The 23,789-nt window shown below is 44.2% G+C and overlaps 1 protein-coding gene across 1 annotated transcript in view; it reads left to right on the plus strand.

The window, feature by feature from the left end:
* The first annotated feature begins 928 nt into the window (after nt 1-928).
* USP33 (ubiquitin specific peptidase 33) overlaps nt 929-23,789 on the plus strand; it is a 39,511-nt gene continuing 16,650 nt past the window's right edge. Inside the window, exons 1-14 of the mRNA XM_069979467.1 lie at nt 929-1,062; nt 9,725-9,828; nt 10,995-11,048; nt 11,125-11,187; nt 13,763-13,900; nt 13,993-14,095; nt 17,945-18,014; nt 18,527-18,640; nt 19,243-19,321; nt 20,031-20,445; nt 21,114-21,242; nt 21,914-22,026; nt 23,193-23,365; nt 23,446-23,516. Coding sequence (XP_069835568.1) covers nt 9,748-9,828; nt 10,995-11,048; nt 11,125-11,187; nt 13,763-13,900; nt 13,993-14,095; nt 17,945-18,014; nt 18,527-18,640; nt 19,243-19,321; nt 20,031-20,445; nt 21,114-21,242; nt 21,914-22,026; nt 23,193-23,365; nt 23,446-23,516 — 1,603 coding nt within the window. The 5' untranslated portion in view covers nt 929-1,062; nt 9,725-9,747. The remainder of the gene's footprint in view (nt 1,063-9,724; nt 9,829-10,994; nt 11,049-11,124; nt 11,188-13,762; nt 13,901-13,992; nt 14,096-17,944; nt 18,015-18,526; nt 18,641-19,242; nt 19,322-20,030; nt 20,446-21,113; nt 21,243-21,913; nt 22,027-23,192; nt 23,366-23,445; nt 23,517-23,789) is intronic.

A 23,789-nucleotide genomic window follows, 5' to 3' on the forward strand; every position in this document is an offset into this window, starting at 1 on the left:
AGTTCCTGACATGGACAGAGGTGGCAGCAGAGAGCACTGTGCCAGACTGGAGAGAATAAACCACTTCCTGCAGGACATACAGCAGCTGATAAGTACTGGAAGACTGAAGTTTTTTTTAATAGAAGTAAATTACAAATCTCTGGTACCAGTTGATGAGAAAGATTTTCTTTTTTTTTTTTGCTGTGGCCCTACAGCTGCTGCAATTCTACAGTTCCCAGCATGCTTTGGCGTTGATGGCACAAGTATTGGCTTTGGCTGTCCAGGCATGATGGGAATTGTAGTTTAGCAACAGCTGGAGGGCCATGAGCTTCACACCACTGATTTAAAGGGATATCCCAGCACGATGGCACTCAATGTGCCCACCTCAAATATACCACGGTATATATGAGTATAACTTTTTGACAGGTTGCATAGGTGTACAGATGAGGGGACTGCTGGGTCCTTAGATGCAAACAACCATTGTGGGGGTCTCACTCTACACCTTTATCAGCTGATTCATGGTTGCTATGGGCAATAATTCTGCCACAATTTTTACCCGACACAGCGCCATACATTCAGTAGTGGCTTTGTCTGGTATTGCAGCTTAGTTATTTATTCCTGTTAATGGGGCTGGGCTGTATTGCAGGTAATGTAAACTCATATGTTGTGGCAGCACAAATCTGTAGGGGTCATTTACATTGGATTTACTTCTACTGGTGATATAAAGGAGGCCTCACACCTGAGAAAGGCAAGATAATATTTTATGAATTTCTAGCAATTCATGAATTTCTGACAATACTTTTTACTGTGAAATCATATCCCTCACTATACAACAGTGCATTGCAATTTGTGACTCCCCAGCTGTTGTTAAACTACAACTCCCAGCATGCGCCTGCTAGTCCTTGTTTGATGGTGAATGTAGTCCTGCCCAGCGCGGTGCAGTGCTGCGGGCGGACGCTAGATGGCGCTGTGTTCAGGCCCAGCCCCGGAAACCGCCGCAAAGACCGAGACGGGAGAGACTCCGGGAGGGGAACTGAGAGTCGGGCCCTGGGGCCACACAGAGAGGAGACGGGCCCGGGACGGGTGAGTGCACGGCGGGGGGACCGGGGGGAAGAACGGGGGAGAGCATCACAGCGCCCGGGGATTGTGTCACACGCCCACATAGAGCTGGAGGTGAGAGAGCCCAATCCAGCCCTGCAGGAGGCTGCTGTATACGGGTACTGTACAGCTATATACTATACTATACATCTATATACTGTACTATACATCTATATACTCTACACAGCTGCTGTATACTGTACTATACATCTATATACTCTACACAGCTGCTGTATACTGCACTATACATCTATATACTCTACACAGCTGCTGTATACGGGTACTGTACTGTACTATACATCTATATACTCTACACAGCTGCTGTATACAGGTACTGTACTGTACTATACATCTATATACTCTACACAGCTGCTGTATACGGGTACTGTACTGTACTATACATCTATATACTCTACACAGCTGCTGTATACGGGTACTGTACTGTACTATACATCTATATACTCTACACAGCTGCTGTATACGGGTACTGTACTGTACTATACATCTATATACTCTACACAGCTGCTGTATACTGTACTATACATCTATATACTCTACACAGCTGCTGTATACTGTACTATACATCTATATACTCTACACAGCTGCTGTATACTGCACTATACATCTATATACTCTACACAGCTGCTGTATACGGGTACTGTACTGTACTATACATCTATATACTGTACACAGCTGCTGTATACTGCACTATACATCTATATACTGTACACAGCTGCTGTATACGGGTACTGTACTGTACTATACATCTATATACTGTACACAGCTGCTGTATACGGGTACTGTACTGTACTATACATCTATATACTCTACACAGCTGCTGTATATGGGTACTGTACAGCTATATACTGCACTATACATCTATATACTCTACACAGCTGCTGTATACGGGTACTGTACAGCTATATACTGCACTATACATCTATATACTCTACACAGCTGCTGTATACTGTACTATACATCTATATACTCTACACAGCTGCTGTATATGGGTACTGTACAGCTATATACTGTACTATACATCTATATACTCTACACAGCTGCTGTATACTGCACTATACATCTATATACTCTACGCAGCTGCTGTATACTGCACTATACATCTATATACTCTACACAGCTGCTGTATACGGGTACTGTACTGTACTACACATCTATATACTCTACACAGCTGCTGTATACGGGTACTGTACAGCTATATACTGCACTATACATCTATATACTCTACACAGCTGCTTTATACTGTACTATACATCTATATACTCTACACAGCTGCTGTATATGGGTACTGTACAGCTATATACTGTACTATACATCTATATACTCTACACAGCTGCTGTATACGGGTACTGTACAGCTATATACTGCACTATACATCTATATACTCTACACAGCTGCTGTATACTGCACTATACATCTATATACTCTATACACAGCTGCTATATACTGTACTATACATCTATATACTCTACACAGCTGCTGTATACGGGTACTGTACAGCTATATACTGCACTATACATCTATATACTCTACACAGCTGCTGTATACTGCACTATACATCTATATACTCTACACAGCTGCTGTATATGGGTACTATACATCTATATACTGTACACAGCTGCTGTATACGGGTACTGTACAGCAATATACTGTACTATACATCTATATACTCTACACAACTTCTGTATACGGGTACTGTACAGCTATATATTGTACTATACATCTATATACTGTACACAGCTGCTGTATACGGGTACTATACATCTATATACTGTACACAGCTGCTGTATACGGGTACTGTACAGCTATATACTGTACTATACATCTATATACTCTACACAGCTGCTGTATACGGGTACTGTACAGCTATATACTGCACTATACATCTATATACTCTACACAGCTACTGTATACTGTACTATACATCTATATACTGTACACAGCTGCTGTATATGGGTACTGTACAGCTATATACTGTACTATACATCTATATACTCTACACAGCTGCTGTATACGGTTACTGTTCAGCTATATACTGCACTTTACATATATATACTCTACACAGCTGTTATATACTGTATTATACATCTATATATTCTACACAGCTGCTGTATATGGGTACTGTACAGCTATAGGCTGGGTTCACACTACGTATATTTCAGTCAGTATATTTCAGTCAGTATTGTGGTCCTCATATTGCAACCAAAACCAGGAGTGGATTAAAAACACAGAAAGGATCTGCTCACACAATGTTGAAATTGAGTGGGTGGCCGCCATTTAATGGCAAATATTTGCTGGTATTTTAGAACAACGGCTGTTATATTGAAATAATGGCCGTTATTTACTGTTATATGGCGGCCATCCACTCAATTTCACCATTGTGTGAACAGATCCTTTCTGTGTTTTTAATCCACTCCTGGTTTTGGTTGCAATATGAGGACCTGACATGAGGACCACAATACTGACTGAAATATACTGACTGAAATATACGTAGTGTGAACCCAGCCATATACTGTACTATACATCTATAGGCTGGGTTCACACTATGTATATTTGAGGCTGTATTTGTGAGGCTGTATAGCAACCAAAACCAGGGGTGGATTGAAAACACAGAAAGGCTCTGTTCACATAATGTTGTAATTGAGTGGATGGCCATCATTTAATGGCAAATATTTGCTGTTATTTTAAAACAACGGCTGTGGTATTGAAATAATGGCCGTTATTTACTGTTATATGGCGGCCATCCACTCAATTTCAACATTGTGTGAACAGATCCTTTCTGTGTTTTCAATCCACTCCTGGTTTTGGTTGCTATGAGGACCTGACATGAGGACCAAATACTGCCTCAAATATACATAGTGTGAACCCAGCCATATACTGTACACAGCTGCTGTATACGGGTACTATACAGCTATATACTGTACACACCTGCTGTATACATGTATATACTGTACAGAGCTGCTATATACATCTTTATACTGTACGCAGCTGCTGTATACGGGTACTATACATCTTAAGGCTAGGTTCACACACAGTATATTTCAGGCAGTATTTGGTCCTCGTGTCAGGTCCTCATAGCAACCAAAACCAGGAGTGGATTAAAAACACAGAAAGGCTATGTTCACACAATGATGAAATTGAGTGGATGGTCGCCATATAACAGTAAATAACTTCCATTATTTCAATACAACAGCCGTTGTTTTAAGATAACAGCAAATATTTGCCATTAAATGACGGCCATCCACTCAATCACAACATTATGTGAACAGATCCTTTCTGTGCTTTCAATCCACTCCTGGTTTTGGTTGCTATGAGGACCTGACATGAGGACCAAATACTGCCTGAAATATACTGTGTGTGAACCCAGCCTTATACTGTACACAACTGCTATATACATGTATATAGCAGCACTGTACAGTATATAGATGTATATAGCAGCACTGTACAGTATATAGATCTATATACTGTACAGAGCTACTATATACGTCTTTATACTGTACAGAGCTGCTGTATACAGGTATAATATGCATATAGTATACAGAGCACACACTGTATATACGGCATATACTGATGCAGGTATATGATTTTAGTCTCTGTCACATACTCTGTACATTATGTTGTGTATTAGAGATCGGGCAGTATACGGCGGTGACTTATCTTTTCCTTTTATTATCCTATAGAAGTCAGTTGACGGCTTAGATTGTTCTCTATCTCTTTGGGGTGAGTGGCATATCCCTCACACACACTATACATTCTCTGGTTTATCAATGATTGTGCACTGTATGGCGGTACTTTCTTTTCCCTCCCCTAACATATAAGCCTAAGATACCTCTGCTGCCTTTGTAGCAATGGTCGTCTATGTAATAGAGGGATGGGGGACCTGCGGCTCTCCAGTTGTTGCGGAACTATAATTGCCATCATGCTTTAGCTGTCCAGTCATGATAGGAATTGTAGTTTTGTAGCAGCTGGATGATCGCAGGTTCCCCATCCTTGGTGTAATAAATGACTGGGCTGAGACCAGGTTGCGGCCCATCTTTCTGGTTAGTTGTCTGCTCTGTATAAAAGATGGTGGTCCTGAATAGGGACCTTCTACAGTCCCTAACAATTACGCAGTTTTAGGAAAGCCATGTGTGAACGTAGCCTTACAGTCTTCCAATCAGGAATGGACCCGGACAGATCCAAGGTAGTCAATGTGCATAGAGATTGTTGGGTCTGCGGTATACGCCTGCCTCTAGGTTATACATAGGTTCCAGCATAGATCAGGCAGCATGGAGGATACGTAATATTATATAAAGCTGTGTTGTTTGTCATCCAGGACAATGTGATAAGACTGTGGCGGCTCACACTACATGTGTCAGACAGTATGGAGGTGGATACGTTACGTCTGACGGGCCGCTGTGCCCTATACATTATTTATGACTACTTGGTCAGCTGCCAGGGAGGTGCTGATGAAGGATATATGTCCGTCCTGTATGGACACCCGTATAGCTCAATTAGGTGGGACACATTGGTCCATGAACTCTGTAAAATGGGTATGAACTTACCCCCCCCCCCCCTTTTGCTATTAGTAATATGGACCTAGTTTTAAAAGATTCCAGTGATGCTTTAGGTTGGAGACCTCTCTGATCGTTTGGACGGCAGTTGTATTAAAGGGGAACTCCAGAGGAAATCTGTTTTAGAAAGTTATATAGATTTGTAATTTACTTCTACTTAAAAACTTCCAGTCTTCCAGTACTTCCAGCTGCTGTATGTCCTGCAGGAAATGGTGTATTCTTTCCAGTGTGACACAGTGCTCTCCGCTGCCACCTCTGTCCATGTCAGGAACCGTCCAGAGCAGGAGAGGTTTTCTATGGGGGATTTGCTGCTGCTCTGGACAGTTCCTGACATGGACGGAGGTGGCAGCAGAGAGCACTGTGTCAGACTGGAGAGAATGCACCACTTCCTACAGGACATACAGCAGCTGATAAGTACTGGAAGACGACATTTTTAAATAGAAGTAAATTACAAATCTATATAACTCTCTGAAACCAATTGATTTGAAAGAAAAATATTTTTATCTGAGTATTGCTTTATCATCAAGTGATGAAGAGTGACTGCATCTTTGCTGTGTGGAGGTTCTCTACAGGGATACACATAGCATGAATGAGCTGGTTCTTGGAGGGGAGGCCAGAGGAGGAGCGGGATGGCTGCGTCAGCACCTAGATGAGCCGCTGCAGAAGGAAACCTCCGACCTAGGGCTTGGCAATTAATCAAATTAATTCAATTATTCACCCTTGGGAGGGGCTCACTATAATTTTTTTTTTCAAAAATCAGAGATAACCTACAGGGGATGCTTACTGCTTAGTACGAGGAGGATTACCTAAGGGAGGGATTGCCTTGCTACAGTGGTGGGGGCTTACTATAGGGAGATTATAGGGGGGGGGCTAGCTACCTATGGGGGGAATAGCTACATGGGGATATTACTTACTGGGCAGGCTAACAATTAGAGGGGGGGCTACCTACATAAATGTACAGAGGGGACCTAACTACTATACGGGGGCTAAGATGGAGCAGAGTACTGTACATACAAGTACAGATTTACCGAAACAAAAACAAAAAAATGTTGAGATTTAAAGGGGAATTATGTGCAGGCTTGAAGAATCTAACCTGCTGATATTTCCTTATTGCATATTGCTGAGGAGGAAGGTATGTCCCTTACCTTCTTCCTTGGCACCGTTCTGGGGCAGTTAGGGCCCTATTACATAAGACGATTATCGTGCGAAAAATCGTTATTTCGTTAAAAATTGCTCTGTGTAATAGGACCCTAAGGGTGCATTTACACAGGCAGATTTATCTGACAGATTTTGGAAGCCAAAACTAGGAATGGATTTGAAAAAAGGAGAAATCTCAGTCTTTCCTTTATGACGCGTTCCCTGTTTATGGTCTGTTCCTGGCTTTGGCTTCAAGAATCTGTCAGATAAATCTGCCTGTGTAAACGCACCATAAGTCTTTTGTTCCATAGTCTGGTGAGACCATTAGGAGCACTGCCCGCCCCCATAGCGCTGATCCGCCCCCAGCTGGCCCCATGGGCGAGGCGGGGTAGTGCTCCTGACGGTCTTACCGGACTATGGAGCAAAAGACTACCAGCCCCGTAACGGCGCCAAGGAAGAAGTAAGGAGACATACCTTCTTCCTCAGCGTCTCCTGTGCAATTGGGACATATCAGCAGGTTAGATTCTTCTAACCTGCTCATAATTCCTCTTTAAATTGTGAATCATCCGTAATGTTAAAAACACTGGTAAGTCTGGTATATTATTTTTTGGCCATATCGCCCAGCCCTACTCCAGATCCTCCGGGAGAACTTAGGAGACTGGACACCAAAGTAGGGAATAAAGCAGCACAGAGCTCCGGGGATTGGTTGTAGGCATAGAGCCCCTCTGGGTACCAGAACTCAGAAAATAACAGCTGTCAATGAACCTCCAGCCACTATAACCAATAAAGGTGATGATAGGGGAGGACCGGGTACAGCATCAGATGTGTGCCCTTTCCCCCCCTTCTTTCCTATCCCCTGTATACCATTCTTACCAAAATGGCATGCCTCCGGAGGACGTCCTTGCACTGTTTTATGAGGTCAGGCAGTGATTCTCGTAACGCCCAATCCCCTATATATCCACCAACATCATCTGTCAACCAAGACCGATGGGAGCAGTCTCCTGCCTAGGCTGCTTAAAGCGACTCTGTACCCTCTATCTGACCCCCCTAAACCACCTTCGGATAGCTGCTTTTAATCCAAGATCTGTCCTGGGGTCCGTTCGGCAGGTGATGCAGTTATTGTCCTAAAAACAACTTTTAAACTTGCAGCCCGTACCAAACTGGAATATCTGTGCCCTAACTTTGCACAACCTCTCTGTCCCTCCTCTCCGCCCTCCTCATCATTAGGAATGCTCCAGGCAGATTGTCTCCTATTCCCCACCTGTGTCAGCCCGGCGCATGAGCTGGATTGTTAAGCACCTGTGCAATGTTCAGCATGGAGAAAATGTTCCAGTGGCATTCCTAATGATGAAGAGGGTGGAGGGGAGGTGCAACGTTAGGGCTCAGATACTCCCCTTGGGCACGAGGCTGCAAGCTTAAAAGTTGTCTTTTAGGACAATAACTGCATCACCTGCCGAACGGACCCCAGGACAGATCTTGGATTAAAAGCAGCTATCTTAAAGTAGGTTTGGCGGGAAGGGGCAGATTGTGGGTGCATAGTCGCTTTAACCCCCTCCCTAGATGTCATGCTCAATAGCCACCAAGGCATCTAAGTGGTTATTTGGCCATCTCGAGGGGTAGCAATCAATTGTAGTGATGATCTGAACGAGTTGGTTTTGTCCTGTGCGGGATTCCTCTCTTATTCCTCCGAGAAGTAGGTGAAATTATTCATTCCCCTTATTGATGGAAGAAGTAGTAGTGCCCAGGAGGAACAAGAGAGGAACGACCCTTTGTAGGAACTCTGCTGCTTAAGGAGAATACATAAATTTACTAAAATGCAGGAGAGATGAGAGCTACGCCTCAAAGGGATATAACTTACAGCCACTCCATTTATTGTCTAAGATACCCATGTACAACGCTCAGCTTCCATAGAGAATGAAGGCGGTGGTGGCACATACCGTGTTTTCCTGAAAATTAGACATTGTCTTTTATAAATCTTTGCTCCCAGAGATGGACTAGATCTTCTTTTCCGAGCATGTCTTATTTTTCCATGAAGAAGAATTCACATGTCACATGCACAGCAGGGACAGCGTACAATATGGCGGCTTCTGACCACCAGGGGGAGCTCACCGCAGCACACTCCTACAGCACAGCAGGGACAGAACGTATGGTACGGCGGCTCCCGGCCACCAGGGGGAGCTCACTACAGCACAGCAGGGACAGAGCGCACGGTGCGGTGGCTCCCGGCCACCAGGGGGAGCTCACTACAGCTCAGCAGGGACAGAGCATACTGTACGGTGGCTCCCGGCCATCAGGGGGAGCTCACCACAGCACACTCGTACAGTACAGCATAGACTGCGCATGGTATGGCGGCTCCCAGCCACCAGGGGGAGCTCACCACAGCACACTCCTACAGCCCAGCATGGGCGGCGTACGGTATGGTGGCAGGTGACTGGACAACGGCAGACTGTGTGTGCAGTTCTACATCTGGCAGTAGGGGACAACAGGGATGGCGACAGGCCTCTTGATGCATTGCCTGCACATTTACAAGTGACAGCCGGTGATGGGAACATTGGGGTTGGCGGCAGGTGATGGTCTTCATGTCCTGCATGCAGCTGCTCCGCAATAGACGGTAAAGGTAGGGGACAAAGGCTCCCAAACAAAAACTTTGCTAGGTCTTATATTTAGCAATTCAGCAAAACTTCTACTAGGTCTTATTTACAGGGGATGTCTTATTTTCCGGGAAACAGGGCAACATGTGCAACTCGCCTCTCGATTCATAAAAGGTGATAGATTGTAAGCTCTTGCGAGCAGGGCCCTGACTCCTCATGGTCACCTGCGCATTTCTGTAACGTCTGATCTTGTCTATGTAAATATCCCCAGAATTGTAAAGTGCCGTAGAGTATGTTGGCGCTACAGACATAACATTTATTAATTCTGTTCTTTTTTATGTTTTGCAGAACAAGAATCTGTGGACTTTAAAATGTCCTCCTTGGCATGTGACTGCCCCCATCTAGAGTCTGTGGGTGAGGTGACCAAAGAAGAGCTCATACAGAAGTCTCACGTGAGTGTCCATCACTCTGGCACAGAGATGTGTATACACATCCAACATGGTCCTGGAGTAGATAACTGATATCCGTACAGGGACCTCTCCATACTATATGTGGGTCTTGGGTTCTATGTGGGTGCAGGATAGGGGGCAATGTCATTAGCTATAAGATGGGTGCGTGCCAGTCAGAGAGAGTAGCTGGGCACTAAATTGGCTCTGGCTAATGCTTTGCCACTACTGTCTGAGGAATGGCTGGAACTACTTGGCTGTAATCTGGGCATTAGTTAGGGCTAATAGCTAGGCAGTAGATTGGGCACTGGGTTGGGTCCCAAATTTTAGGTAAGTGCTCCGGGCTGATACATTGATGAATAGTTGTGTAACTACTATATGGTGACTGGCTGGGGTGACTTTGAAGGCCGTAGGTTCGGCTGCAACTACTCCATGGGCGTTATATCTACTATATGAATGTAGGCTGGGGATATAATGTTGGCACAGTTTGAGGATGACTTATATGGGCACTGTTTTTTATGGTTGACTATTAAGGTGGTGGCTGAATATGGCTGACTGCTATGTGGGTGCCATTTTTGGTTGACTACTATGTGGGCGTTGATACTGACCACTACGTGGGTACTAATTCTGGCTGCTATGTGGATGCAATTTCTGAAGGACAACTATGTAGACATAATTTCTGGATGTCTACAGTGTGGCCGCCACTTCTGGTTGACTACTATGTTGGTACTATTTCTATGTTGTTCCGGCGCCCGTTCCAGCAATGTCAGCAATTTCCTGCTTTGCTTTCTGCTCTGAAATCTTAATTCAGTCCCACATTAATGTTTAATATTATTTCTTTTCTTAACTGGAAATGTGCAACTTTGCAGCTTCCATTGAGAGACGGGTTATGTTTAGGCCCCGGGCATAGCGAATCATGGGTGTCTCTTCCTTCTGGAGGAGACCCTGGTTTGGCTACTATAGTCGTATTTGAAGCCAGTTCCTTTCAAGGTAATTACCTATAGGTGGCGCTAAGCTGCAGGCTGATTTACATATTCTCTTCCCAAGGAGCATTGCCTGTAAATATATATCAGCTGGGTCTCACCAATGAGTATCAGTGCTCCCCTGAGCTGTTGGGTAAAACTTCCAGGATATCCTTATGTTACGGTCTTTTCTCTTGTTCTCCTGTGCAGGGTAGCTGTCAAGACTGCAAAGTCAAGGGACCAAACCTTTGGGCTTGTTTAGAGGTAAGGAAATCTCTTCTGAAGGTCTTTGTCTTTCCTGCAGTCTCGTAACTCACATTTTTTTTTTTTTTTGGAATAGAATGGCTGTTCCTATATTGGCTGTGGAGAGTCACACGTGGACCATAGCACTACTCATTCTCAGGTCAGTCTCAATCTAAATGTTTCTGTTCGCTGTGAAAGTCTTTCTATTGACTATCTATTTGAGCATCATATAGAGCAGGGATGGGAAACCCAGGCATGATGAGAATTGTAGTTTTGCAACAGCTGGAGAGCCAACGGATTCCCATCTCTGATTTAGAGCTAACACATTCCCTTTAAAGGGGTTATCCAGCGCTACAAAAACATGGCCACTTTTCCCCCTACTGTTGTCTCCAGTTCAGGTGCGGTTTGCAATTAAGCTCCATTTACTTCAATGGAATTAAGCTTCAAAACCCCGCCCAAACTGGAGACAACAGTAGGGGGAAAGTGGCCATGTTTTTGTTGCGCTGGATAACCCCTTTAAGGTTGCAGTGCATCATTGCTTATTTCGCTACAGTGCCATATATGTGGTTGTGGCTGTGTGGGGTAATGCAACCCACTAGAATGGGACTGAGCTGCTTTGAGCTGCAGTAAAAGGAACAGCCACAACCAAATACATGGCGCTGTGTCCGAATAACCAACAAAGGAAGCAAAGCTGTGGATTGTTATATGGGTGTCCGGCCCCACCATCACCAATTGTTTAGATATTGATAGCCAGTTCTAAGGATAGATCATTGCAGAAAACTGCTTAAAATTTTTATTTAAAGTGACACTGTCCCCCCCCTTTTTGCATTCTCACTTCTCTACACAGGTGTAAAGGGTAAATTTAGCAGTTTTCATACCTTATTTTATATCATACGTTATGGTGCTTGTTTAAGGAAAAATTGATCTTTTATAAACTGCTGATTGTGCTAACTGGGTGGTGCTTTACGGCAACAGCGCCACTTAGCCACGCCCACAGCACCAGCGTTGGCCCCTCCCCTCCATGACATGCATACATCCCTGTTAGTCACATGTCACCAGTTTCTGCTCCCAGCTGTTTCTGTACACGATCCCTCCATTTCTTATCAGCCAGATTTTCTCAAGGATCGTGCTTCTTGCAGTCGCATTATTTGGAGCAGCAGGTAATAAGTAAAATCCGAATTCCCTGCCGTGTCCCATTTGTCCCTTATGCGACACTTCACTGACGGCATCATTTTCACAGTCTGCGACTTTCCTCAGCGGTTATTGCAGTCAGGAATCCAGAATGAGACATCACAATGTTGGGGAGCAGCCGGTTACGAGGTTTATGTTCAGCTCTGGTTTATGGCCGTGCTTATCTTGTTAATTCTTCAGAAAATTACTTACCATTTAGATTTCTTAAAGGTATTTTTTTTAATAAAATACTTGTGTGGTGCAGGGGCTGAAAGACTGATTCAGTGCTGCGTCCCTGTCACAGTCTATCGCACAGCAGAGCACGAGCCACTCATTGCAGCACACATACTCACATTAATGGGACTGGGTGCCATCATTCCTGATCTTACAGTGTACCTAAACTTTAAAGGGGTAGTTAACAAAAAAAAAAATATTTCAAATCATCTGAGGACAGAGATTTGTAGTTTACTTCTATAAAAAAAAAAAAAAAAAAAAAAATCTTGTCTTCCAGTACTTATCAGCTGATGTCCTGCATGAAGTGGTGTTTTCTCTCCAGTCTGATACAGTGTCCACTGCTGCCACCTCTGTTCATGTCAGGAACTGTCCGGAGCAGTAGCAAATCCCCATAGAAAACCTCTTCTTCTCTCCAGACTGGAAAGAATACACCACTTCCTGCAGGACATACAGCAGCTGATAAGTACTGGAAGACTGGCGATTTTTTTTTTTTTTTTTTTTTTTTTTTTTTTAATAGGAGTAAATTACAAATCTCTGGTACTTTCTGGCACCAGTTGATCTAAAAGAAAAACTTTTTGGTGAACAACCCCTTAAAAACAAACTTCATAGAGACATGTCATAAGTTCGGGACAGTGCAGAGACCCCAGACGATTGCGAACAGTTCCTTAGGGACCACAGACTGGTAACCATATTGGCTTTCATCTCGCTTTCCTAAGATTGCAGCTAGGAAGCGTCCGTGTAGAACTACAGTATGAGCGAGGCTTGCAGTACAGGAGCGGGGAGCCGTGTTCGGGCAGCGTGCCATCCTCCCCTGTCATCTGGTGAAACGTGCTGAGATCTTTCCAGTGCTATGTCTATGGAGTGATGCAATGTGTCCTCTGGGGTGTAACTGTATGCGATGGGTTATTATAGAGGAGGAACACTTGTGCCATTCATTTTTTATATTCTCACTTCGTCTTTGGCTGAGACGTATTCTTTCCAGTCTGACACAGTGCTCTCTGCTGCCACCTCTGTCCATGTCAGGAACTGTCCAGAGCAGAAGCAACTCTTCATAGAAAACCTCTTCTGCTCTGGACAGTTCCTGACATGGACAGAGGTGGCAGCAGAGAGCACTGTGTCAGACTGGAAAGAATACACCACTTCCTGCAGAACATACAGCAGCTGATAAGTACTGGAAGACTTAAGATTTTTAAATAGAACTAAATTTTAAATCTATATAACTTTCTAACACCAGTTGATTTAAAAGGAAAAATGTTTTCACCGGATTGCCCCTTTAAGTATCTAAAATCAATAGCATACTCTGTGAAATGTTCTCTCCATTCTTCATAAAGGACACCAAACATTGCCTCACTGTGAACCTCACCACTCTGCGAGTCTGGTGCTACACCTGCAGTAAAGAAGTGTTCCTGGATCGGAAGCTGAGCGCACAGTCTCCTGGCGCCAAACCTCAGGATAACAACCTCGTCCAGGTATCCAGCACCATCCGTCAGCTTTGACTGTTGCCTAAAATGATTGTACAGGTGAGATAGATAACCAAAGTCTGTTTTATTCTCCCTTAAAGGAATCCAGGATGACATCAAATCTCACTTTAAAAACTCCTCCCGCTGTCATTTACGAGAACCTGGATGTTGAACTGGAAGAAGAGGATGAGCTGAAGACAAGAGGTAAAGTTGCTTCCTCAAATGTGCGATTCGTATAGGATACAGAACCATTGTTCTGTGGAGGTATTACATCCATGTCTTAGGGCAGGGATGGGGAACCTTCAGCCATCCAGCTGTTGAAAAACTACAATTCCCATCTAGGGATGCACGATGCACCGAAATATCGATACTACTATCGATATTTTGGGCAAAAATACGGTTCGGTACCAGGATTTCCTGGTATCGATACTTTATATTAAGCTGCCTAATAACGCAGCTTAATATAAAGTATAGAGCAGAGAACACGGCGGGCGGCTAGCTGAGCGCCGGCCGTGTTCTCTGTGTGCCGCCCCCTGCTCCCTGCAGTCACCTTCTCTGCTCTCCCGGCGGCGGCAAATTCAAATAGCCGGCAGACAGCGATCGCTAGTGCCGGCTATTTTACAGTGTACATGCCGCTGTCACACCTGACAGCGGCATTTAACCCCTTCCCGAGCCGCTCCATAGGCAGCACGAGTCTCCTGCATATGGAGCGGCCCCGCTGAGGAGGAGGAGATGCGGCCACTATATATGTAGCTGAGCTGTGAGGTGGGGGAGGCCGGGGCTGTCAGGATCAGTGTGGACATCAGTGGAGGTGATCGGCTCTGGCTATAGGGGGATGTAAGCTACAGATTACCCTGTCACACGGTGCCGGCTGTGCAGCCTTCATTTTATTAAGAACGGCATTGCAGTGCAGACAGCGTCCAGGGGAAATCACATGTCATCACACTGACCGGGAAGCAGGGGGCCTGAAGAGAACGCTGCAGCCGCCCGATAGCCCGGACAGGTCGTCAGGACATCAATCACTGCTCTGTATGTAAGGCAGCTGCACAGCGGTCTCCATAGCACTGGCCGTGCTTCCCGGGCAGTGTGGTCACCTCTGTCCGGCCTGTGTGTCTACTCCCTCCTCCACAGCCTCCCCGTGCAGTGTCCAGGACCCTCTCCCTGTGCTGTAAGCCGGTGGAGGCTTATCTCCACTCTTCTTGTGTCCATCAGTCAGTGTGAGTGCCCTGTATCTCCTCTCTATCTATCTATCTACTATCTATCTATCTATCTATCTATCTATCTATCTATCTATCTATCTATCTATCTATCTATCTCATATCTATCTCCTATCTATCTATCTATCTTCTATCTATCTATCTATCTATCTATCTCATATCTATCTCCTATCTATCTATCTATCTATCTATCTATCTATCTATCTATCTCCTATCTATCTATCTCCTATCTATCTATCTATCTATCTATCTATCTATCTATCTATCTATCTATCTCCTATCTATCTATCTATCTATCTATCTATCTATCTATCTATCTCATATCTATCTCCTATCTATCTATCTATCTATCTCCTATCTATCTATCTATCTATCTATCTATCTATCTATCTATCTATCTATCTATCTATCTATCTATATTTCTATCTATCTCATATCTATCTATCTATCTCATATCTATCTCCTATCTATCTATCTATCTATCTATCTATCTATCTATCTATTATCTATCTCATATCAATCAATCTATCTACAGTATCTATCTATCTATCTATCTATCTATCTATCTGTCTATCTACAGTATCTATCTATTTCCTCTTTCTCTCTGTCTCCTATCTATCTCTCTCTGTCTCTCTCTCTCTTTTCTCTCTCTGCCCCCTCTATCTATGGCATTGTAGTGTCTGAATATTCTGTGGCGGTCTCCCCCCATGTACATTGTGCCAACCCTGGTGCTGTGCATAGACCCGCTGCAGTGCCACAATATATACAGACACTTACAATATATATAACAATCCTATAAATATCCGGATCATTTGCTATAATTCTTATGACACAAGTTACTGGCCAATTGCGGCTGTGTTCACATGCTGCGGTATGGTTACTTGTTGCAGGTTTTTACATATTTAAATACCTTGTGGGCAATAACTGCATTGCAGCCTCCACAAACTCAAAGGGGTCTCCCAAAATATAGGAAATGGAATAACTAGCTGATTGGTGGGAGTTGTAGTGCACAAAGAGATATGTTGGGAGCTGCAGTTGTACAGCAGCAGCCTCCTGACACAACTCCCAGCATACCTCCTTGTACACAACAACTCCCAGCATACCTCCTTGTACACAACAACTCCCAGCATACCTCCTTCTGCACAACAACTCCCAGCATACCTCCTTCTGCACAACAACTCCCAGCATACCTCCTTCTGCACAACAACTCCCAGCATACCTCCTTCTGCACAACAACTCCCAGCATACCTCCTTGTACACAACAACTCCCAGCATACCTCCTTGTACACAACAACTCCCAGCATACCTCCTTCTGCACAACAACTCCCAGCATACCTCCTTGTACACAACTCCCAGCATACCTCCTTGTACACAACTCCCAGCATACCTCCTTGTACACAACTCCCAGCATACCTCCTTGTACACAACAACTCCCAGCATACCTCCTTGTACACAACAACTCCCAGCATACCTCCTTGTACACAACAACTCCCAGCATACCTCCTTGTACACAACAACTCCCAGCATACCTCCTTGTACACAACAACTCCCAGCATACCTCCTTGTACACAACAACTCCCAGCATACCTCCTTCTGCACAACAACTCCTAGCATACCTCCTTGTACACAACAACTCCCAGCATACCTCCTTCTGCACAACAACTCCTAGCATACCTCCTTGTACACAACAACTCCCAGCATACCTCCTTCTGCACAACAACTCCCAGCATACCTCCTTCTGCACAACAACTCCCAGCATACCTCCTTGTGCACAACAACTCCCAGCATACCTCCTTGTACACAACAACTCCCAGCATACCTCCTTGTACACAACAACTCCCAGCATACCTCCTTGTACACAACAACTCCCAGCATACCTCCTTCTGCACAACAACTCCCAGCATACCTCCTTCTGCACAACAACTCCCAGCATACCTCCTTGTACACAACAACTCCCAGCATACCTCCTTCTGCACAACAACTCCCAGCATACCTCCTTGTACACAACAACTCCCAGCATACCTCCTTCTGCACATAGAGGCATGCTGGGAGGTGTTGTGCACATATCTGCAGTCTGGGGGGGGGGGCATTATATTTGTATTTTTACAGTTTTTTTTTTTTAAACTTTAGTATTGAAATGGTATCGAGTATCAAAATAAAACAGCTGGTATCGGTATCGAACTCAAAATTCTGGTATCGTGACATCACTATTCCCATCATGCCCGGACAGCCAGAGCTTTAGCTGCAGGGCCTAAGGTTCCCCATCCCTGCACTAAAACATGGATGTAATAAATCTACAGAACAGTATCAGGCAGAAAGACCCATTTGTGCTTTTTCTTTTATTGCACAGTATATTAAAAGAGTACTCTGGAGAATTTTTTTTAATTTAAACTGGTGTGAGAAAGTTATATAGATTTGTAATTTACTTTTATTTAAAAATCTCCAGTTTTCCAGTACTTATCAATTGCTGTATGTCCTGCAGGAAGTGGGGTATTCCCTCCAGTCTGATACGGTGCTCTCTGCTGCCACCTCTGTCCATGTCAGGGACTGTCCAGAACAGCAGAGGTTTTCTATGGGGATTTATTACTGCTCTGGACAGTTCTTGACATGGACAGAGGTGGCAGCAGAGAGCACTGTGTCAGACTGGAAAGAATACACCACTTCCTGCAGAACATACAGCAGGTGATAAGTACTAGAAGACTTCAGTTTTTTTTTAATTAAAATAAATTACATATCTGTATAACTTTCTGACACCAGTTTATTTAAAAACTTTTTTTTCCTCTGGAGTACCCCTTTAACGTTTGAAGAGTAGAATTGACTTGTTCTTGCTCTCCAGGTCTCACTGGACTGAAGAACATTGGAAACACTTGTTACATGAATGCAGCTCTGCAGGCTTTGTCCAACTGGTAAGCATACTGATATATAGAAGAGTAAATAAATAAATAAACTTATTAACTTATGCAACATAATAAATTATGCTCGTGTTTTGCATAGTTTTCTAGTGCCCAATTCTTGTATGTTTGAGAACCTCTGTGGGTGATTTTGGATATTTCTCATACAGGGTTTCATGCTGGTCATATACATCATGCGAATTCGTGGTTGGCCAACATCCCCATACACGTGCATGCCCAGATCTGCTGAGCATGCACGTGTTCTTACTGGGGGAAGAAGAGAGAGCTGCTGTTGGTGTCCTCTGGCAGCCGCTTATCTTCCTAAGAATAAAAGAAGAGTTGGTTATTGAAATACAGCATGCTCTATACTTACATTCCCCATTGACTGCTATATAGACATATATGCTGTATGAGAAAAACTGTCCTACAATTGTTTATACCCCTTAATTTGCTGTATATGCCCTATAGTATGTCCCTAAGCTGTGCCCAGATGTGCAGATGTTTGACCGTCTTCATCTCATTCACAGCCCTCCTCTCACACACTTTTTCCTGGACTGCGGTGGGCTGGCCCGTACAGACAAGAAGCCCGCTCTCTGTAAAAGCTACCAGAAGCTGATGTCTGAAATCTGGCACAAGAATCGGTAGGTCCACTTCTAGTTCATGCATTGTGTATTAAAGGGGTACTCCAGACGGGACCCTTTTATTTGCGGCAATGCCTAGGGAGCGTGTGAGTGAAAACAATGTCTACTTACCTCCCCGGCTCCAGCACTGCCGCCCACATTCTGCCCCTTCAGCCTTTTTATGTCCGGCTGCTTCCTGGTCTTGAGATGTGAGGGGGCAGGCCTGCTCGGCCATGTAGTGGTTATAGTGGTGTCCCGCCTCTGCTGCTGAATGGCTGAGCGGACCTGCCACGTCTCAGCAAGCTGGGGACCGGAGTGGCGGAATGCAAGCAGCAGTGCTGGAGCCGAAGAGGTAAGTGGAAGTTTTTGTTTTCGCCCACTCCCTCCTTGGGCATTACCGAAAAAGGGGTCCCGGCCAGAGTACCCCTTTAATATGTTCAGCTCATACCCTCCAACTCCCCCTCATGTTTTGGTCTATAACCACCAAAGTTAATAGGATTGAGCCGTTTCTCCCTGTCAGATTGTATCCCTGAATGATATATGTCTTGTGATCTCTAATTCATCTGGTTAATAATCTAACAGAACCCTCTCCTGGTCTTTGTGCTTCTCCCTATTCTCCCCAGGCCTGGCTCTGTCATACCTACTAATCTGTTCCAAGGCATAAAAACAGTAAACCCAACCTTTCGCGGCTATTCCCAGCAGGTAAGAGTTCTCGCTTAAGGTGCCTCTCTGGGGATCAGAGCTTTCTGTAAGTGATGTGTCGCAGGTGGGAAGGTCCCAGGGGACAGTCTAGTGTCACTGGTACAATAAATTGATGCCTCTCATCATATGATTGGCTTGTAAGTAGCTTTTATTTAGCAGGAAAATACTTTGTTAAAGGGGTACTCCGGTGAAAATCTTTTTCTTTCAAATTACCTGTTTTTAGAAAGTTATATAGATTTGTGCTTTACTTCTGTTTAAAAATCTTTAGTCTTCTAGTACTTATCAGCTGCTGTATGTAAAGCAATAAGTGGTGTATTCTTTCCAGTCTGACACAGTGCTCTCTGCTGCCACCTCTGTCCATGTCAGGAACTGTTCAGAGCAGCAGCAAATCCCCATAGAAAACCTCTCCTGCTCTGGACAGTTCCTGACATGGACAGAGGTTTCAGCAGAGAGCACTGTGTCAGACTTGAGAGAATACACCACTTCCGGCAGGACATACATCAGCTAAAAAGTACTGGAAGACTAGAGATTGTTTAAAAGAAGTAAATTACTAATCTTTGTAAGTTTCTGGAACCAGTTGAAAACTGATTTTCGCCGGAGTATCCCTTAATGTTGGCTTTTTTTTTTGTCAGTGCCAAGTCAATAGTAGGAGATTATGACAACAGTTTGATTGATGTAAAAATGACTTATGTCTGCCTTAACCTTGCAGGATGCCCAAGAATTCCTGCGCTGCCTGATGGACATATTACATGAGGAGCTCAAGGAGCAAGTATTTGAGGCAGAAGAGGATCCTCAGCCCGGTATGTTGGAGGAGATCATGGAAGAGGACAAGAATCAGTCAGACAACGACTTCCAGTCCTGCGAATCTGGCTCCAGCAGCGATCAGACCGAAAACGAAAGTCGAAAGTTATCTGAGGAACTTTCAGAATCCGCCATGTTAATCCAGGAGGAGCAGAAGGAGCAGGAAACGGTGAAATCCTGGCAGAAAGAAAAGAAGAACTCCAACAACCTAAACCAGAACAACTGCCTGCAGGATCTGGAGAAGAACCTGGAGAGTCTAGTGGAGGACAACGATTATTCTTCTCAAGGCACGGTCAAGGTCCAGATCCAGAGTCGGATATCAGGTAAGCGATAGGGGCGGGATGTGTGTCCTTTGTAGCGTCTCAATATGAAAGACTAAGGGTCCTATTCCACAGGCCAATGGGGGCCCGATCAATAATGTAAACGAGCGCCGATCTGCTATTTCGGCGTTCGATTACTGGGCCTTTTACACAGCCCGATAATCGTTTAGCAAGGGCTCCAGAGACATTGTTATTTATGTCCTTGCAGCCCTTGTTTAAACACCATACATTACATAAGCATGTTGCAGGGCTTCTCCTGCGCTCCTTCTTCCTCCCGGTCCCGCAGGCAGCAGCAGCTTCGGTGGGGCCTGTCTGAGCTGACAGACCGCTCAGCCAATCACTGGCCACGGTAGTCCTGGCCAGTGATTGGCTGAGCGGTCTGTCAGCTAAGACAGGCCGCACTGAAGCTGTGGCCTTTGCGCGGGAATAAGGAGCGCAGGAGAAGACCTGCAACATGTGTATGTAATGTATGGAGCTTGTGAAATCGTCGGTCGCCTGCCACATATCGCTATTGCTCGCAGCGATGCGCGGTCAGTGCCCGATGATTTTAAGTTTGAACCTAAATAAACAATCAGCCGATGACATGATCATCGGCTGATCGTTGTGTCTATTCCACAGACAGCCGATTATCACTCCGTGGAATAGGACCCTAAACCTGTCTTGTATTGCAGACTATCCTACAGAAGTGATCATGAACGACCTGTCTGCTTCCCAAACGCCCTTACTCAGTGAAGGCTCCGCTCCCCACTTGTCAAGCAGCCCGCCGAAATCCGGATCTCTATGGACAAGCCATAAAAAAGGTATCTTAAACACTAGACATTTGACAACTCTAAAAACTGAGCATCCTGCAGATGTTCAGATTCACAGCTAGCGTATTCTGTGGTCAAAATGCTTCCAATTTATACCCTTCAATTGGTCATCCAGAAGAAATAATGAAAACAGCTACTTTCTTGTGAAAACAGCACCACCCCTGTCCTCAGGTTGTGTGTGGTATTACAATTCAGCTCCATTCAATTCAATGGAACTGAGCTGCATAATCCCACACCCAGACTGAGGATAGGGGTAGTATTATATGAAGCGATTATCCTCCGAACTCGGCCTATTACCGTCCGTTTCGACCGATAATTGTTTTGCATGATGTCAACTGATTGTTGATTTAAAGCATGACATAGAATCCCGATAACGATAGCTCAGCACCCCCCGTTCCTCCCCACTCAATGTCAGTGTGTGAATTAGGGTTGACAGCGAGTGGGGAACAAGGAGCAAGCTGGTGCTGACCTGACAGTTCCCTGGCCTGATGGAGTTTTGTGCCGGATTAAAGGACTTTCGGTATAATAAGTAGCTGCTATTTGTGTTTTTCCCTAAACTAAAAAAAAATAAAAAATTCTCACGTCACATGGGTTCAAAGGTGAACTTTGGGTCTACAGTAATGGTGTACATGTGAGTTGAGCGGTCTTGTTCGTTCTTCCAGCTCCTACGGTTTGCCTTCCTAAGAAGAAGAGGCAGAAGAGGTATCGCAGTGTGATATCGGATGTTTTCGATGGTACCATTGTGAGCTCGGTGCAGTGTCTGACATGTGATAGAGTAAGTTCTGCTTATGGGATGAGAAGAGAATAACATTTCATAGTGAGTTATCCCAAGAGTAAACTTATCACCTATCCACTGGTTCTTCACAAGTGCCATATAGTGAGCGAATGAAAAGTGTTGGAGCAAGTGCACCAGGGAACATCCTATTGTCCTGATTAGTGGGGGTCCCATTGGTCAGACTCTCACTGATCAGATTCTTATAACCTATTCTGTGCATAAGGTGATACATTTTAAAGGGGTACTCCTGCAAAAATCTTTCTTTCATATCAACTGGTTTCAGAAAGTTATACAGATTTGTAATTTACTTCTTTTTAAAAATCTCAAGTTTTCCCATACTTATCAGCTGCTGTATGTCCTGCCGGAAGTGGTGTATTCTCTCCGGTTTGACACAGTACTCTCTTCTGCCACCTCTGTCCATGTCAGGAACTGTCTACAGTAGGAGAGGTTCTCTGTGGGGATTTGCTACTGTTCTGGACAGTTCCTGACATGGACAGAGGTGGCAGCAGAGAGCACTGTGTCAGACTGGAAAGAATACACCACTTCCTGAAGAACATACAGCAGCTCATAAGTACTGGAAGTACTGGAACTTTTCAAATCGATATAACGTTCTGAAACCAATAGATTTGAATAAAAAAAAAAAGAAACCATTTCTCTGGAATACCCCTTTAATCTTGGGATAACCCCTTTAAGTCCTTATGTAGCCCATAGTTGCTGCAGAACAGGGTGTATCTATAGGCCATACCATTAAACAAGGCAGAGGTGGGGTGAGCTAGTACATTGACATGATTCCTAATTAGAGCATATTATGATCTTCTAGAACACAGGTGTCAAACTCAGGCACTTCAGCTGTTGCAAAACTACAACTCTCATTATGCCCAAACGGCTGAAGCTTTAGCTTTTGCTCTCCAGGCATGATGGGAATTGTAGTTTTGCTACAGCAAGGGGGCACAGTTTGACGCCTAAGTTCCAGAGCTAGAATCCAGGATTGTACCCAGGCTACAGAGAAAGGGAAGGGGACTCTTTGACGGCAGTCATCCCACTTCCTCCCACCATCCCAGCCCGCTGTATTAATTACATTATTCTACAAATTAATTTTGAAGGAGAATTTATTTTGAATGTGAATTCTATTTTTTTTTTTTTTTTTTTTGCTAATTTCTTTTCAGATCTCTGTAACACTGGAAACATTTCAGGACCTTTCCCTCCCAATCCCAGGCAAGGAAGATCTGGCTAAGCTGCACTCCTCCAGCCACCAGACCTCTCTAGTAAAGGCCGGCTCCTGTGGGGAGGCGTATGCACCACAAGGATGGATAGCGTTCTTCCTAGAATATTTTAAGAGGTGAGGATAGTAACCTTTTAGGGTTCTTATAGGAATTACACTACTTTATTTAATTGTTTTTTTTTTATTGTTCCTCCCAGCTGGTTTTGGGGTCCCACTGTCACACTACAAGATTGTCTTGCAGCTTTCTTTGCCAGGGATGAACTTAAAGGTAAGTGAGGACAATCTATTAGCTCCTGTTCTCACACATCGGTGCACATTTGTATGACTTATAAAGTATGGTTCGTCATCACAAACAGAACAAGAAGTCTCAGCTTAGTTTTAGGCCTAGCGATCAGAGAGAATACTGAAAGGTTTCGGAATTATATATATTTTTTAACTTAATTTTAAAAAGTTTAAAATTTTATTTTAAACAATAGATCATTTTCTGATGACACATTCCGTTTAAACTGAATCTGTCACAGTAAAAATGCATGGTACAGAG

This window comes from Dendropsophus ebraccatus, chromosome 8 (assembly GCF_027789765.1).
Source record: "Dendropsophus ebraccatus isolate aDenEbr1 chromosome 8, aDenEbr1.pat, whole genome shotgun sequence".
In the NCBI taxonomy this organism is placed as follows: domain Eukaryota; kingdom Metazoa; phylum Chordata; class Amphibia; order Anura; family Hylidae; genus Dendropsophus; species Dendropsophus ebraccatus.